The following is a 14,500-nucleotide window of genomic DNA, read 5'->3' on the forward strand; positions in this document are numbered from 1 at the left end:
CTCACGTGCGGCGCGCGGGGCGGCCCCGGAAGCGCTCGGCGGCGGCGGGCGGGCGGTGCCGGGCGGTGCCGGGCCGAGCTCCGGCGGGCGGGGGCGCGGGATGGAGGTGATCAGGAGCAGTGAGTGACCATCCGCCCCCGCGCCCCGAGCTCTGCGCCGACGGCGTACAGCTGTCCCGGTGYCCCGGCTTCCCTGCCCCGGGCTGGCGGCCTCTCCGGCCTCAGCCTCTCCTCCATGGCGAAGGGGTCTCCTCTGCCCCGCTCACCCATGCGGCGCAGCCCTGAGCGGGAGGCGCGGCCCCGAGGCTGTGTGGGGAGGGCGGGCAGGCCCCGGCCCCGGCCCCGGCCCCGGCCCCGCGGTGTGCGGCCGGCGTGGACCGCCCCTGCCCGCCCGAGGGGCGCCGGGCTGCCGGAGGATGTCGCTCGTAGCCTCAAGTGTGTTTTACCCCTTTACCTGCAGATTTTAAGGATAACCTAAACAAAGTGTATGAAGCCATTGAAGAGTCGGACTTTCTGGCCATCGATGGGGAGTTTTCAGGTACAGTCGCACCTGTTTTGTGATTGTGAGCTGTTGGCAGTGTCTGAGGGGGGGTGGTTTGCCCTCGTCCCCGCGCTCGCTCCTCAGATGCATCTCAGGCTTGGCTTGAAAAAGCTACAGCTGAGGCTAGCACAGAGTAATTAAACCACTTGTTACATGTGCGRTAGCAAGGCTTTGGTTAAAGATACGTGTCGTTATCATGCTGCTTCTGCTCCCACAGTAATCATTCAAAATAATAACTGATAGTTGCAGCTCAGGGTAAAAAAAAAAACCCAGGGGTAATATGGGTCATGAAATCAATGGACTGGGAGAAGTGAGGGAGGCCCTGCAAGCGTTTGGGCAGGGGAAGGCAGCASTAAGAACTTGTGTATTTGTAAAACCCAGAGGGTATATGCCGCAGGGAGATGCTTTAATAGATACGTCGCTTTTGGAATGTAGAGTTCAGTTTATCCATGAGACATCAGTGTGAGCAAAACTAGGTTTAGTTACATGTGGTGCTTATRTAAATGCAGTTGTTGCTTATTGCTTAAGGTGACTGAGTTATTCAATGAATCTCTGAGCAACACTKCCCATTCTTAGTTTGGCTTTGATGCTGCATTGTGTTGTAAAGCCCATCTGCATTAGGATACTGGTAGGTCTAACATGTTTAATAGGAGTCAGAATAACAGAATTTCTGTGGAAGAGGTTTGCTTCTAGAACACCACCATTAAAATGAGTGGCTTTTATGCAGTAGTATTTTTCTTAATTGAAAGAATTGTAACATGTCCTTTTAAGTGAAAACATTTTTCTTAAATTACCAGCTGTTGMATTTCTTTGCTGTGGTTACTTGTGAAAAGCTTACCGAAAGCAATATATATTCTGCTTTTTCAGGGATCAGTGATGGGCCTTCAGTTAGTGCATTAACAAATGGCTTTGACACTCCAGAAGAAAGGTATCAGAAACTTAAAAAGGTAAAGTATTTTTGGACTAAAATGAAAACTGAAGCTGCTTCAGGTGCAGCATCTTATGTGTGGGACCAACAGGTGGAAAGAGATGGAACTTCCTTCAGTGCTTGTCTGTTTGTGGAATGAAAGTGCATCCTAAAGTCACCTTGGGCCAATAGTAAGATAATTAAATCGGGATGAAAATCAGTTAAAAAATTCTGGTGTATGTACTTCAAAATTAAACAGCRAAGCGCACATTGATAAGAAGATTCTTTTTACTTAATTTTGAAATGGGGAAAAATTATATGTGGTTGCATCCTGGTAATCTTTAAAGGTGTCCGTGTTTTATTCTCATGCAAAGTTTTCCTTTCCTTTCCAGCATTCCATGGATTTTTTGCTCTTTCAATTTGGCCTTTGCACTTTTAAATATGATGACGCAGAGGAAAAGTATGTTATTCCCTTATTATTTGTTTYCTTAGTTGAGGATTTTCTGAAGTATCACTGATAAGCTGTACTGACATGTAACTTATCTTTTCTACAGGTATRTAATGAAGTCATTTAACTTCTATATTTTTCCAAAACCATTTAACAGAAATTCACCAGATGTCAAATTTGTCTGTCAGGTCAGTAGAAAAACAAGTTTGATTTTGTTTGGTTAAGGTATATCTGAAACAAACTTCAACTTAAAAGGTAGAAAAATGTATGGTTTTGCTTGGTTTTTRTTCTTATAAAATAAATAAGCATCATTTAAGAGCAATCCCAAAAATGAGCTTTAAGGGAATATCCTTGACTTCAATTTTTAAATCTTGTTATGCATTACATTGTGTGGTTTCTGTAACTGGAGATAACGTTCCAAACCTGGAAGACTGTTCTATTTCTTTCCCCTTTTTCACTGAACTTCGAGTTTCCTTGTTTTWTTAATCCTTTATTCCCAACTGCTTATCTCACTTACACTGCTTCCCAGGCTATTGCCAACATTTTTCCAGTCTCAGATTTGTTCTCCTGAACCACATTTTGCTTTCTTTASTTTTGTCTTTCCACATAGTTTGTTCTTTCATGTTTATCCCTTAGCATATCCATTGTTCTTGTACTTTATRGAAGTTGAAAATAAATAAAAGTAGCATAGCCTAAACTCTCAGTGGCTTCTTTAGGGTCACAAACTTGATTGTTCTTGGCTTTGTACTTTGTACAATTTCTAAAACCTGTGAAAATAACTGAATTGATCTTTTCTCCCACAGCTACTTTTGCCAATTGTAAAGYCTTTTTCTCTTGTTGCAGAGTTCAAGTATAGATTTTTTAGCAAACCAAGGATTTGATTTTAATAAAGTTTTTCGCAATGGTGAGTTGTTTTGGTTTTTGGGGTTTTTAATTTCTTTCAGTGATGACACCTTTCATCATTTTCTGCAAAAAGGAAAAAGACTGCCATTCGTGATACTGTCTTAACACATAATGAAATCCTTGAATTATTCTTATCCAGTCTGCTGTTGTGCTGATGGTAACTCCCTTTCCAAGAATTCATTGCATAGTTCAACAGAATAGAATTCCCACTTCCATGAGAGCTTGGTTGTTTATTTTGTATAGAGGCAAAGCATGAATAGAGAGAGTAACAATGAGTGGAACTGTGGTACATCAGTAGTAATGTCTACTGAGGTACCGGTGTGTTGTGATAGGAAATGCTGCAGTCTGATTTTGGAGTGATGCAGATAGCRAGGAAGACAAGTGCTCAGTACTTCTGTGGCTGTGATCTGCAGCTCTGCAGTGCTGGGGCTCATGCCTTGGGCAGAGGAGGCTCTTTAGTGCAGTGCTGCCAGCTCAGCTGGCGTGTGCTGGAATGCTGGGCAGACACAGAATGTATGGGATTTAGAGCAGATAACTGAAATGGAAGKGTTTGTTTTCAGCCTTCAGGGGTGTAACAGAAGCACAGGCTTGAATTCCTACATATCCTTAATTCGTCTCTAATTATGGTGAGTTTTTACTTTTTTTTTTTCTTTTTTTTTTTAGGAATTCCATATTTAAATCAGGAAGAAGAGAGGCAGCTAAGGGAACAGTATGATGAAAAACGTTCTCAAGCCAATGGTGCAGGATCTCTGTCATACCTTTCTCCTAGTTCCGCAAAGTGCCCTGTAACAATTCCTGAAGATCAGAAAAAATTTATTGAGAAAGTAGTGTAAGTAACACTTTAATATCCTTTGATGTTGTTAAATAAAATGTGAACACTGGTGATGTTTTCATATGTTGAAGCCATTTTTATTAGTTCATTGTTTGTAAAATGCTGCACTTGTTGTTATGAACATTTTCTTGTCTTCTGGGGAGAGCTGTAAACTTCCAAATAGTAAGACAGATGTAGAAACAAATAATCTGTTTCTTCCAGGGAACAGATAGAAGACTTATTAAAGAACGAAGAAAGTGAAAGTTTGGAATTGGAGCCATGTACAGGGTCAGTTTCTGAAATTACTTAACTTCTAAAAAATGTATTTATTTTGGTCATACAGAATTAGGGGAGTGTCAAGGGAGAATATATTTACTTGGGTTGACTTTTGTAGCAAAATCTACATTTGACTGATTTTTGAATATCAAGAAAACAGTAATATCTGCRGGTGCTGTAATTTATATTGAGCTGTAACTTCTGCATAATGGCAAAATATTTAAGTATAGCCAAGAAATGTTTTGTATATGTGAGCTGCCTTTTGTTATTGCTGAAGTGTTCCTAAGTCTTGGATAGGCATTTTATAAACTTTTCAAGCCTATTGAGCTATTGGTTGTTGAGACTTGACAGTGTGTGACTGTTTTTAATAGGTGTCCTTCYCAAAAATCTGTTTTGTTTTGGAGTCTAGATATTTGGAGAGTATGATTATTTAAAAAGAAATTTATAGAAAATTGAATTTAGAAATAGTAGAACATGGTAAAAAAGAACATACTATMACTGTTTGTATATTGAGTGATCATGRCTATGGAATACTCTCTTATGAGAAGATATGTGGGTAACTGTAAAAGGTGGTGTAAATGCTTTTACAGTTTGGTAACTGAACATCAGAATTCAGTAAATCTCTTCCTAGCCTATAGGTTTTGGTAGCAGTGACTTTTGCTTTAAAAATCTTTTTACGAATGAACACAGTCAACTTTTACTGAAAATCATTTCTTGGAAGCATTCTGTAAGAGGATTATTAGTAACATGATTGTCTTTTGGTTTTAGATTTCAAAGGAAATTAATTTATCAGACCTTGAGCTGGAAGTAAGTTACTGGTAATACTGCCTTATTGTATGCTTTTAGTACTTTTGATAAGAAATCTGGGTAAGATCTGATCTACATAACCTTGGGCTGATTAATTCAGACATTTCTTTCCCTTTAAAAGAAGACTTTCATAGTGTTCTTTATAGTCTTCTTTTATAGTGAAGATAAATTACCTGAAAGTTATTTGTGATGACTAACATAGATATTTAAAGCTTAGTATTTGGTTTATCATTGSTATATAAAATCTCTGAATAGGACAGCACAGCCTAGAATTATGTAACAAATGCAGCATGCTRGGTTTTCAGTGAACAGAAAGTGCAAGTGCTTATACAGATTTCAGGGCTCTGCCTGAAAAACTGCTATAGTAGGTACTGCTCTGTTTATAGTTTCCTGTTAATGCCAAGCATAAGCATTTCTGGTAACTTATTATATTGCTTAAATATATCCCTTAAGGCCTTAGGAGAAACTCTAAAGCTGTAGAGGAAGATTTTCACTGTTGTGACTGCACTAGTAAGATGTAGAAAATCCACAAGTCTTTTTTTTTTTTTTTTGTATGTTTAGTGAATTTGGTGTTGCAGCACTTAATCTGACACTCTGTTATTTACACTGGAAGTAGATAAAATAAAGGTTGTCTCTATAAAATGGAATCTCAAGAAGTGAGCTTGAGAACCAATCTGAAAAAAATCGAAAGTGTTTTCAACAATTTTTCAGTGTCRTTTTTTTAATATATGGGTAGAATATCTATAGCTTCCTGTAGTTTTCTGTTTTTCTGACACTTATCCTTGCATCTTCTCTGAGTGAATCGAAGAATGTGTTCTTGAGTTGCTTTTTTTAACACTCAGCGGTGTTGCTTTACGTGATTACAGCTGTGTACACTGTGTGGGTGTATTGGAGAGGGAAAGCCAAGGTATGAAGATAGCATGGAGATAATTCAAGCAGAAAAGAGTGAAGTTATTGATTGCCTTTGTGTCCTGACCTCTTCCCAGGTCGTTTTCTCAATTGAAATGTTCTCCTGTGCATCAGTGTTTTGATGCATCCAAGGTGTGTGACATGAGACAGCTCATAAATGGGATGTAGGCTCAAAACTGTGTGAGCAGTCAGGGTGGAGAGGACACAAGAGTGTTTGGAATGTGCTCTCCAGTACTAATATTAGGAGTAGCCAGAGGACAAGGAAACTGGTTCTGCAGTGGTTAAGATAGTTGTGGTTAGTTTATTGTAATGAGATGATGAATGTAATTGCTATTGGTTAGGCAGTAAAAGGCAACATTCTTTTACTTTTGCTATCCAACGCTCTGTGGCTCTGCATATGGTAATACTTTGGAAATTCAATGTGATTGTGGTGATATGGTGCAACCCTGTAGCAGCAGTGGTGACATTTGAGTTAATAATTCCTTTTAAGATCTACTGGTCGCAGAAAGTTCAGGGTTGTTAGTGAATCCCCAAATAAGTGACATGTTAGAGGTATGCAGTCTCCAAAGAAGCTGGCTTGAGGCTGCAAGTAAATGAGAGCATTCTCACCAGTATTTTTGGTTTGGATTTCTKGAAAGCTAAGATTCTAGATTGTGAKGAAATATCTAAATKATGTTTACTTAATATTACTAAAATAAGAAGTTACAGGTTCTGCAACAATAGCATGGGAAGTTGCGTAAGTGCTAGTTATTGTTAGGTAATGTAAGGAGGTCAGTTCAAGTAGCCTATTGCTTCTAATTTTCCATTATTTAACATTAAAAAGAAACTTTTATTGTTCTTTTACACCTAAGACTTACAGTAATAATGCAACATGAAATGATTGAACCACTGTTGTGGTTTCAATATGTTAAATGCCAAAGAAATAGATATTTATATTTACTTTCCCTTTGTTTTGATGTAGGTATCCAAAAGGTATCCATGTAGAAACTCTGGAGTCAGATAAGGTAACTAGGCCTGTTACTGCCTCTCACATTTGTTATGTACAGAGAAAGTTGTATTTCTCAATTTTACCAGCTTTCCTGACCTTAAGATTCAAAAACTTGAGCTTTGTTATGCAAATACAAAATATTTAAAATGGAATGCAGTGAAGTAGTTTCTAAATATTGTATCTGACCACCATATGGAGTGTGAGCATGTATTTGTGTGGCTTAATATTACTTTTTAAATGGATACTAAAAGGTGTGTTAAAACACCGTGGATCTTATGTTCAATAWTAGTGAAGGCAGATTGTGATTTTAGAGGAGAAACGGCAGCATCCCATGCTGTATCCTCTTCCCACGTCCCAGCACAAATCTCTGCTACAAAAGATACTTGAAGCAAACTGTTTACAAGGAAATGCTGATAACTTTTTTTGAGATGTAAAAAGTGGATTTAGGAAAAGTTAGGTTTGGTGGATGAATCAAATACAGCTTTCTGAAGTAGGCTTCTGGGAGTAGGTGATAAAGTGGTGCCTGCAATAGAAACAGTTGTGTTGCCARGTAACTGCTGCTGAGGTATGACAGTTTTCTTTACAATGTAAATTTACAGAAACTTGCAGCAGCCTTAAATCTGAACTTCTCAGAGTCATTCCTCAAACTATGCATCTTTTGTTTTAGAAGGAGAGATATATTGTTATTAGTAAGGTAGATGAAGAGGAACGAAAACGAAGAGAACAGCAGAAACAAGCAAAAGAACAGGTAAATAAATTCAATTTTGTTTGTTTATGTGAGAAAGGAGGGGGAGAATCTCTGATTTCACTCAGCAATACGAAAATGCAGGATAGGGTTTGGAAGTGTTTCCCTTTGGTTTGCTGTGACTGGCCAAAACTGATCTTCTAAATTCTACCAGATAACTTAAGCTTTGCACCAGAGCAAGAAAAGTTGCAAGGCGTTCTAAATTTTTTTTTAAATCAGAATTTGTGGAATACTGAATGAGTATTCTGGAGTAGTGAATACCTCCTTATGTGAACTTGCTCTCTCACAGAAGTGTGGCCTAGTAATAGGAAACATCAGTTTCTTGCAGGAATTCTTGAGCAAGTTGTTATAGTCTTTGGATTCACAGTGTTCCTGTCTGTTTGCTTAATTGCTTGATGCTCTTAGTTGTCTGAATTAGTGTCCTGTACAATTAATGTGTCATTTCTCAAGRGAAACTCTGCTGTGGTTACAAGCTGACCAGAAGGTCACGCCTGGTATGTTCAGGCACTTTCACTGTTTATAGGACTTTGTATTTTGCTTACTGAGTGATTAAAGTTTCAGGAGGTCATAAGACTTGAATTATGGGAGTTCTTGATCAGACTCTTGTGATTTGTCCTTTCCTATATGAAGATAAAGTCAGCGTGGGTGGAGCAAATAATATTACCATGCAGAAAGCCTTYTAAGAGAGAAAAGAGATGTCACATTAGTTAATGTCTCTTTAGATATCTCTTTTTCCAGAAGACAAGTCAGGAACAATTTATTGTTCCAGTAGATTTTCCTGAAGCATTTTTAATGGGGATATTACTTCTCATGACTAGCGACATTCAGAGCTGAACTAAAATAACAGTGAATGTTTTTACTGAATTTCAATTCTGGTTGAATAAAGATAGATAACACAAGGCAGAAATAACTACCTGAAAAATAAAAATCTGTTACAAGCAGAGTGTAACAGAGTCAGTTTATACAACTGCAATATTATATAATGTGAGTTACACATTTTAATGTTCTTAGTTTTGTTTATATAAATAATGAAGAATATTCCTTCCCCAGTCTTACTGTTAGCATAAAAGTACAATCTGATTTGACAGGATAACAATCAGGATTCAAACAATATATATAGAAGTACAGCTGAAGATATGTGGGTTAATTTTAATACCTTCTGAGCTGTTTGCAGTGTTATATCTACTGAGCATTATTAGAGATCATGTGCTGACAATGAACTGACTGCAGCTGTTACGACTCTGGTTGGGATGAATCTACCCTTCTCTGTAGCAGCCCAGATTTTGCTGTGCTTTGCATTTCTGACTACACCACCAGTGATACCATCCATGTGTTTTGTCTGAACAGCACTTGCACAGTGTCAAGGCTTTCTCTCCCACCCTCCCCCAAAAGCATGGAGGCTGGAYGGGATGGGCTCTTATTATCTTTACCCACAAGTCTTATTGTCTGTCTTTGAATTTTTGGGTGAGGGGAGTGAGCAAAGGGCAGAGTGRCTGTTTGGATTCTCACCAGGGGCARCCCAGGACAACAGTCTGTGACTTGTCCTATTTGACAGAGAACTAGAGCTACTTGTGAAAGAGGAATTCTGTCAGCAACATCCTGCTTTGACCTCTTTTATCCTCCAAATGTTGACATTTCCTCTGTGATCTGTTTTTGGTTATGTCTGAGAAACAGTTTGAGGCAAACTGGGTACATCTGCCAGTTTGCAGGTACAGTTTTGGCAATATTTGTATTTATGTTTCACTAATGTCAGAATATTTGCTTGCAGGAAGAATTGAATGATGCAGTAGGATTTTCCAGAGTTGTTCATGCCATTGCTAATTCTGTAAGTTAACATGTTTTTTAATCTACCTTTGTTTGTAAAAAAAATAAATAATTCAAAGAAAGGGCTCTTTTGCTGTTACATTTTGTAAGAGAAGATAAAATACAAGTTAAAGTGACTTAAGTTTGTGTTGCTTCATGTTTTACAATTATTAATTCAGTAGATTAAGTAAGCTCTTAAACTRAAGAGTAACATGAAAAGTCTTATATATGAGAATCAACAATACCAATTTCTTAAGGCTCTTATGTAACTAAGCCTTAGGGTTTTTTTTTTTTCCCTCTGTTCTGAAAAGATTGTGGGTTTTTTCCCTTTTTTTCCCCTGTCAGTTAAAGGCTGTCAAAGAACTATTGTCATGTCAAATGAATCAAAGTTAACCTTTAAAAAAGTTCTTGTGCTTTTTCAAGAAGGCACTTGCTTGTTCAACATCTGGCATGAAAGGTTCTGCCCTGTGAGAAGCCAGACCTTGCCCTTAATACCTATTGTATATTGTAACAATAAGGATTATGTTGTGTGTTGTTTAAGTAAATTAAAATGTACTGGACTGAGAAATGACTTGACTRYGATGTTAAAGAGATTACATTTAGARACYAAGTTGTCAGTAGCTGTTCTAGTGCATCTTCTGAACATTTGAAGCTGCTGCAGGAACCTGTGCTAAATGGCTGKGAGTGGAGGAAAAAGGAGTGGCTGCTCTGAGAGAATGGAGGAGTGTGTGGGGCAGGCAGAGAGCAGATGGGAAGGTCTGATGTTTATTTGTTCCCAGCTGCCCCTGGCTTGCATCTGGGATAAGGGTTGTTACACATTCCCTTTGCCGTGGCCAGGACTGGAAGTGTAACAAACATTTAATGTTCTTTTCACAGGGCAAGCTTGTTATTGGGCACAACATGCTGCTGGATGTTATGCAYACCATACATCAGTTCTATTGTCCCCTRCCTGATGTAAGTAATCTTTTGAATGTCCAGATGATGAAATAAATGCTTTAATGTATTTGTCTTCTAGTCTTATCTCTCCACACTTTCTTGTGAATGGAAGAATTGGTCAGTCTGTGAAGAAGTATAGAAGAGTRTTAAAAAAATTCCATTTGTTCTTCTGAGCTATTGCCTTATTATCTTAAATCATTATGTAGAAAGTTTAGTTGGATTGACTTGTTGTCCTTTGCATTCTTTAAAATGTTCAAATCAAATACTGAAATAGTGGTTTTTGCTTATATCAGGTATATTTAACTGACATGTTATAATGATATGGAGCTTCAGCGCAATTATCTGCTGTTTGTCCATTTGTAGTTYCCAAAACGGGGATTGTGTATTTTCATATAATATAGTGCACTTTAAGTGATAAGCAATCTTGTATCAGGGTGACGTTCACTGGGGTGAAGAGGTGTAATGTCAGAATAATTGCAGGGAGCACACTTTGACTGCATCAGGGCAGTCTGACAGTTCATGACTGGGCAGTCTCACAATTCAGTTAAACTAAGCAATATATTGCACTCAGAACATTGTCAGAAGCCAGAGTTCTCAGTGGAAGGGAGGCTCTCATGACATTGTTACTTGCAATCTTAAAGGGCTTGTGGGTGTTCTTGGAAAGACTTGATCATAAGATGGGAAAAAGAAGTTTGGGACCTGTTTGGATGATGGTGGAACATAACCAATTGTCAGTTGTTCTGTACCTTTGACACTTGGCACTTGACACATCTAAACCCTTAGGCAGTCACTAAATACCTGGAGTGACTGCTTATGTTCTATTGAAATGCTAAATGTGGGAACACTTAAGAATAGCTGTTAACTAGGCTGGAATTAAAGGTATCTAATAGAATAAGGTGTTGGCAGTGATAGAACACTTTATTACTAATCACAGACAAATCAGAAATACTTAGTCCTTAGCTGTGTGCAACTGCAGATGATGTCTGTGGTATTGCTGACAGATAGATCTCTTACAAGGTGAGAATTCAGTTACTGTAGCTCACTTTTAGAGACTGTTTGGATAATTGTAGCTACTGCTGTCTGTCCTCCCGAGGCTGTAAACAGTTCACTGACTTGGATTTTATCTTCCGGTTTAATGTTAAATTAGGACCTAAGTGAGTTCAAGGAAGTAACATCATGTGTCTTTCCCCGGTAAGTTCTTAGTTCAAACTTTCAACCATTTCAGTATAGTTTTAGCAAGCTGATACTGTTTGTTCTAGCCCTGTACCCTAGCTGTTACTGGAAAAGGAATTRGAATCAAGTTAGATAAATACAATTTTTAAAGTGTTTTTGAGCAGCTTTTTTTCAGAAAAGCAGTGCTGTTAGTTCACTGCTTGGCAAAAGATGCACCTTTGCTACTCCCCTTGTTTTGGCATGATGTTTAGTGTTTCGAGTCTACTTCATTTGGAACAAGATTTATTTGTACTAGTTGTTTGCATCACTTGCTGTTCCTTAGTTTCTGTCCTTTTTCATGCTGAACAAAGCCAAGGAATGTTTTGGCTGTTCCAAAATCCAACAGTAATTTTCAGGAGGGTGTATCTGCTGTTTCCCAGCTAATATACTAAAATGGTTTTTGAGGATTTGGCAAAATGGGCATTCTTCTGTTTCAACCTATTTAGCTCTTATTTTGTTTCTAGGTTACTGGATACTAAACTGATGGCAAGTACCCAGCCTTTTAAGGTAAATTATTCTTATAGAATGATTTGGAGAATACAAACTTGCATTCATATATGTATATTGAAACAAATKCTATTTCTTTTTAGAGGAAAATGTCTAATAATGTTTTCTGTGATGCTCCTTTTATTGTAGAGGAATTATTTTTCTTTACCCCTTATCTGAACTTGCAAAATTTATAGAACACAAATTTTTACTCTCCTATTAGTGACTTTTGTGTTTGAAGTTTTAAGGTAACTTGACAGCTTTGAATTCCAAAAGATGTTTTTTGGCAGTTAAAATATGATTAGTAGATGCTTTTCTTCTTGTTAAATTGCACATCCCCTCAGGAGATAAAAAAATAAGTGCTGTTCATGAACAAATAGGATCTGRGAGATGCTTGTATACTCAAAGTCTTACAGTACTGTGAATGCTGACTTGAATTTGTCTGGAAAAATGCTTTATCATCATTCGATTCTCTTGTGGCCTGTTGCTTGGTGGGTAGTCAGCAGTAGGAAAAAAAATTTATAGGTTTCTCTAAAAACCTCTTACAACATGAGTTTTATTCCTCTAAAGAAATATTGAGATAAGTCTCCATAAACTCTTTTTTCCCATGTGCCTTCAAATTAATTAAAAAAGATGCTGATGAAGCAGCATCTGTCTTTGTGCATAGCTCTGTGACTCGAGASCATTGCGTAACAAAGTCTTACTAAAATGTACTTGTAGGTATTGTCAGGTTTGTGCTGCACACTGCTGTGGTAAGAATAGAGGCTTTGGCATTCTGAAAAATAAAAATCCTCCATAGGTTTCATGTTTGGTGCAGCTATGCTGATATTTGTAATTTCCCAGCAGATACTTGGGTTTTTAGACTGTTGTTATGAAATACTGCTTTGGGATGCCAATTAATGCATCATTTTAGCTTGTTCATTGTACTTGGTTCTTGATAACTCTTCAGTCTGCAGACTTGAAGAGTGTCAACAGCTAAGCTTGATTGAGAATCAGAGGAAACCTGATCCTCACAGATTTCAGGCAACTTTAGRAAAGATGATGTGAGATGTTTTGCTTTCTCTGACTGATGGTTCTGCATGTTTCCACTGTTCTGATTGCCAACATATATTTGATTAAGAACTTCCGCAAGGAATTAATCTGTAATACATCTTTGTGGCTTTTATTTTATGYATATTTAGATTCACTGATGCAACTCAGTGAAGTGCAACTTTATGRTTGTCAGGCTTCTTTCTTCCAAGTCTCTATATTACTTTAAGTCAGCAGTATTCACTTTTATAAAATGATTCAAGAATGTCCAGTCAGCAAGCACCTTTCAACACTTACCTTGAATGACCTCAACCATTATGATCAATATTTAGAGTATTTTGCCCTACTGTTTGTGCTGCCTTTTCCCTTGCCACGTGTACCCTGCATGAAGCCAGATTAAAGTAGAAGTATTTCTGTGGCATAAATAATCAATAATTCTGAGAAATATTAATTAATGCTTATGACTCATTACGATGCAGGTGAGGCAAGTTAACTTTGAAACTTGTCTTGACATTAGACATCTCTGGTGCATTAGGTTGAAATGGGGCTATGTGTAAWTCCTTAGAGAACACAAGGTGGCAGCAATAAATGCTCATTTGATTCAATTTGATTTCAGTTTTCAGGGAAAATGTGCTTGGCATTGACACTTAATGATGGCTTTTCTTGTAGGAGATCATTAATAATACATCACTGGCAGAACTGGAAAAGCGTTTAAAAGAGGTCCCATTCAGCCCTCCTAAAGTTGGTAAGGATATGTCAAAATGCTCTTATTTCTGAAATGTTTTCTTCTTTCAGAGGAAACAAAAGGTTTTGATTGTTTTTGTTCTTGGTCTGAAATATAAATTCCCCTACTAATATTTAGTGTTTTGATGAAGGGACTTGAAATGAGGGTACTATACATACAGTGTAGTTTTATTTAGAAGTGTAACTGRAACTTAATAGGAATGCAGATAGTAAAAGAAAAGTAAAGAAAAAGGCTGTTTCATCATCTTCTGGAATGATTTTTAGGTTGATTTTTGAAGATTAATTTGAAATTGGTTTAAAACTTTCCTTTGATGGTTGTCCTTCAGCTCAAAGCCAGAGCACTCCAAGAGGCACTTGGACAAACAAAACCAAGAAAACTTACACAGCAGTGACCAGTTGTGTGTTCTAGAAATTTGTTAAAGTTCCTTTAGTAGGAAAAAGGTCTTTTTGCTTTGAGGTGAACACAAGGATATTTAATCAAGCGCAGGCTTAGCTCAAGGTTCTGGAATTTTTCTTAAGCTGCTGATTTAGAAAAGGGAGGGCAATGCTGAAGAGTGTAGTGAAGTTTTCTAGAAAAGGAAAGTTTCAATGCTTGCTCAAAATCAAGATGAGCAATACTCATTTATGTTGCTGAATGTGCAGACCATAAACACCAAGTGTGTTTGTCAATAAAGACATCCTTACATCACTTAATTCTGTCTTCATTTAAATACCTTGAAAAATCTGCTTGTACATCAATCAGATGACTGGTAAACAATGCAAATCGTTCAGAAAAAAAGATACCCTATGTGGGAAATCCTGCTGTCATTGTYTTAGAATTAGTTCTCCATTTTGGCTAAGTAGGACTGGGGATTAAATGATTTTTAGTAGGAAATACTTTCCACCTTAGCTGCTTTTTCTTATTTAGATATACCAAACAAAACTGCTTTTTTTAAGAACTTAGAAAATTTTAAAGA

The 14,500-nt window shown here is 37.6% G+C and overlaps 1 protein-coding gene across 1 annotated transcript in view; it reads left to right on the forward strand.

The window, feature by feature from the left end:
• Window positions 1-38: 38 nt before the first annotated feature.
• The window catches only part of PARN (poly(A)-specific ribonuclease), a 43,919-nt gene continuing 29,457 nt past the window's right edge, over window positions 39-14,500 (forward strand). The window contains exons 1-16 of the mRNA XM_057367299.1: window positions 39-119; window positions 460-537; window positions 1,408-1,487; window positions 1,840-1,907; window positions 2,002-2,083; window positions 2,739-2,799; window positions 3,462-3,627; window positions 3,832-3,897; window positions 4,654-4,692; window positions 6,563-6,605; window positions 7,257-7,337; window positions 9,103-9,159; window positions 10,014-10,091; window positions 11,221-11,264; window positions 11,750-11,792; window positions 13,470-13,545. Coding sequence (XP_057223282.1) covers window positions 101-119; window positions 460-537; window positions 1,408-1,487; window positions 1,840-1,907; window positions 2,002-2,083; window positions 2,739-2,799; window positions 3,462-3,627; window positions 3,832-3,897; window positions 4,654-4,692; window positions 6,563-6,605; window positions 7,257-7,337; window positions 9,103-9,159; window positions 10,014-10,091; window positions 11,221-11,264; window positions 11,750-11,792; window positions 13,470-13,545 — 1,081 coding nt within the window. The 5' untranslated portion in view covers window positions 39-100. The remainder of the gene's footprint in view (window positions 120-459; window positions 538-1,407; window positions 1,488-1,839; window positions 1,908-2,001; window positions 2,084-2,738; window positions 2,800-3,461; window positions 3,628-3,831; window positions 3,898-4,653; window positions 4,693-6,562; window positions 6,606-7,256; window positions 7,338-9,102; window positions 9,160-10,013; window positions 10,092-11,220; window positions 11,265-11,749; window positions 11,793-13,469; window positions 13,546-14,500) is intronic.

This window comes from Malurus melanocephalus, unplaced genomic scaffold, assembly GCF_030028575.1.
Source record: "Malurus melanocephalus ecotype Western Australia unplaced genomic scaffold, MMel_1.1 scaffold_77, whole genome shotgun sequence".
NCBI lineage: Eukaryota > Metazoa > Chordata > Aves > Passeriformes > Maluridae > Malurus > Malurus melanocephalus.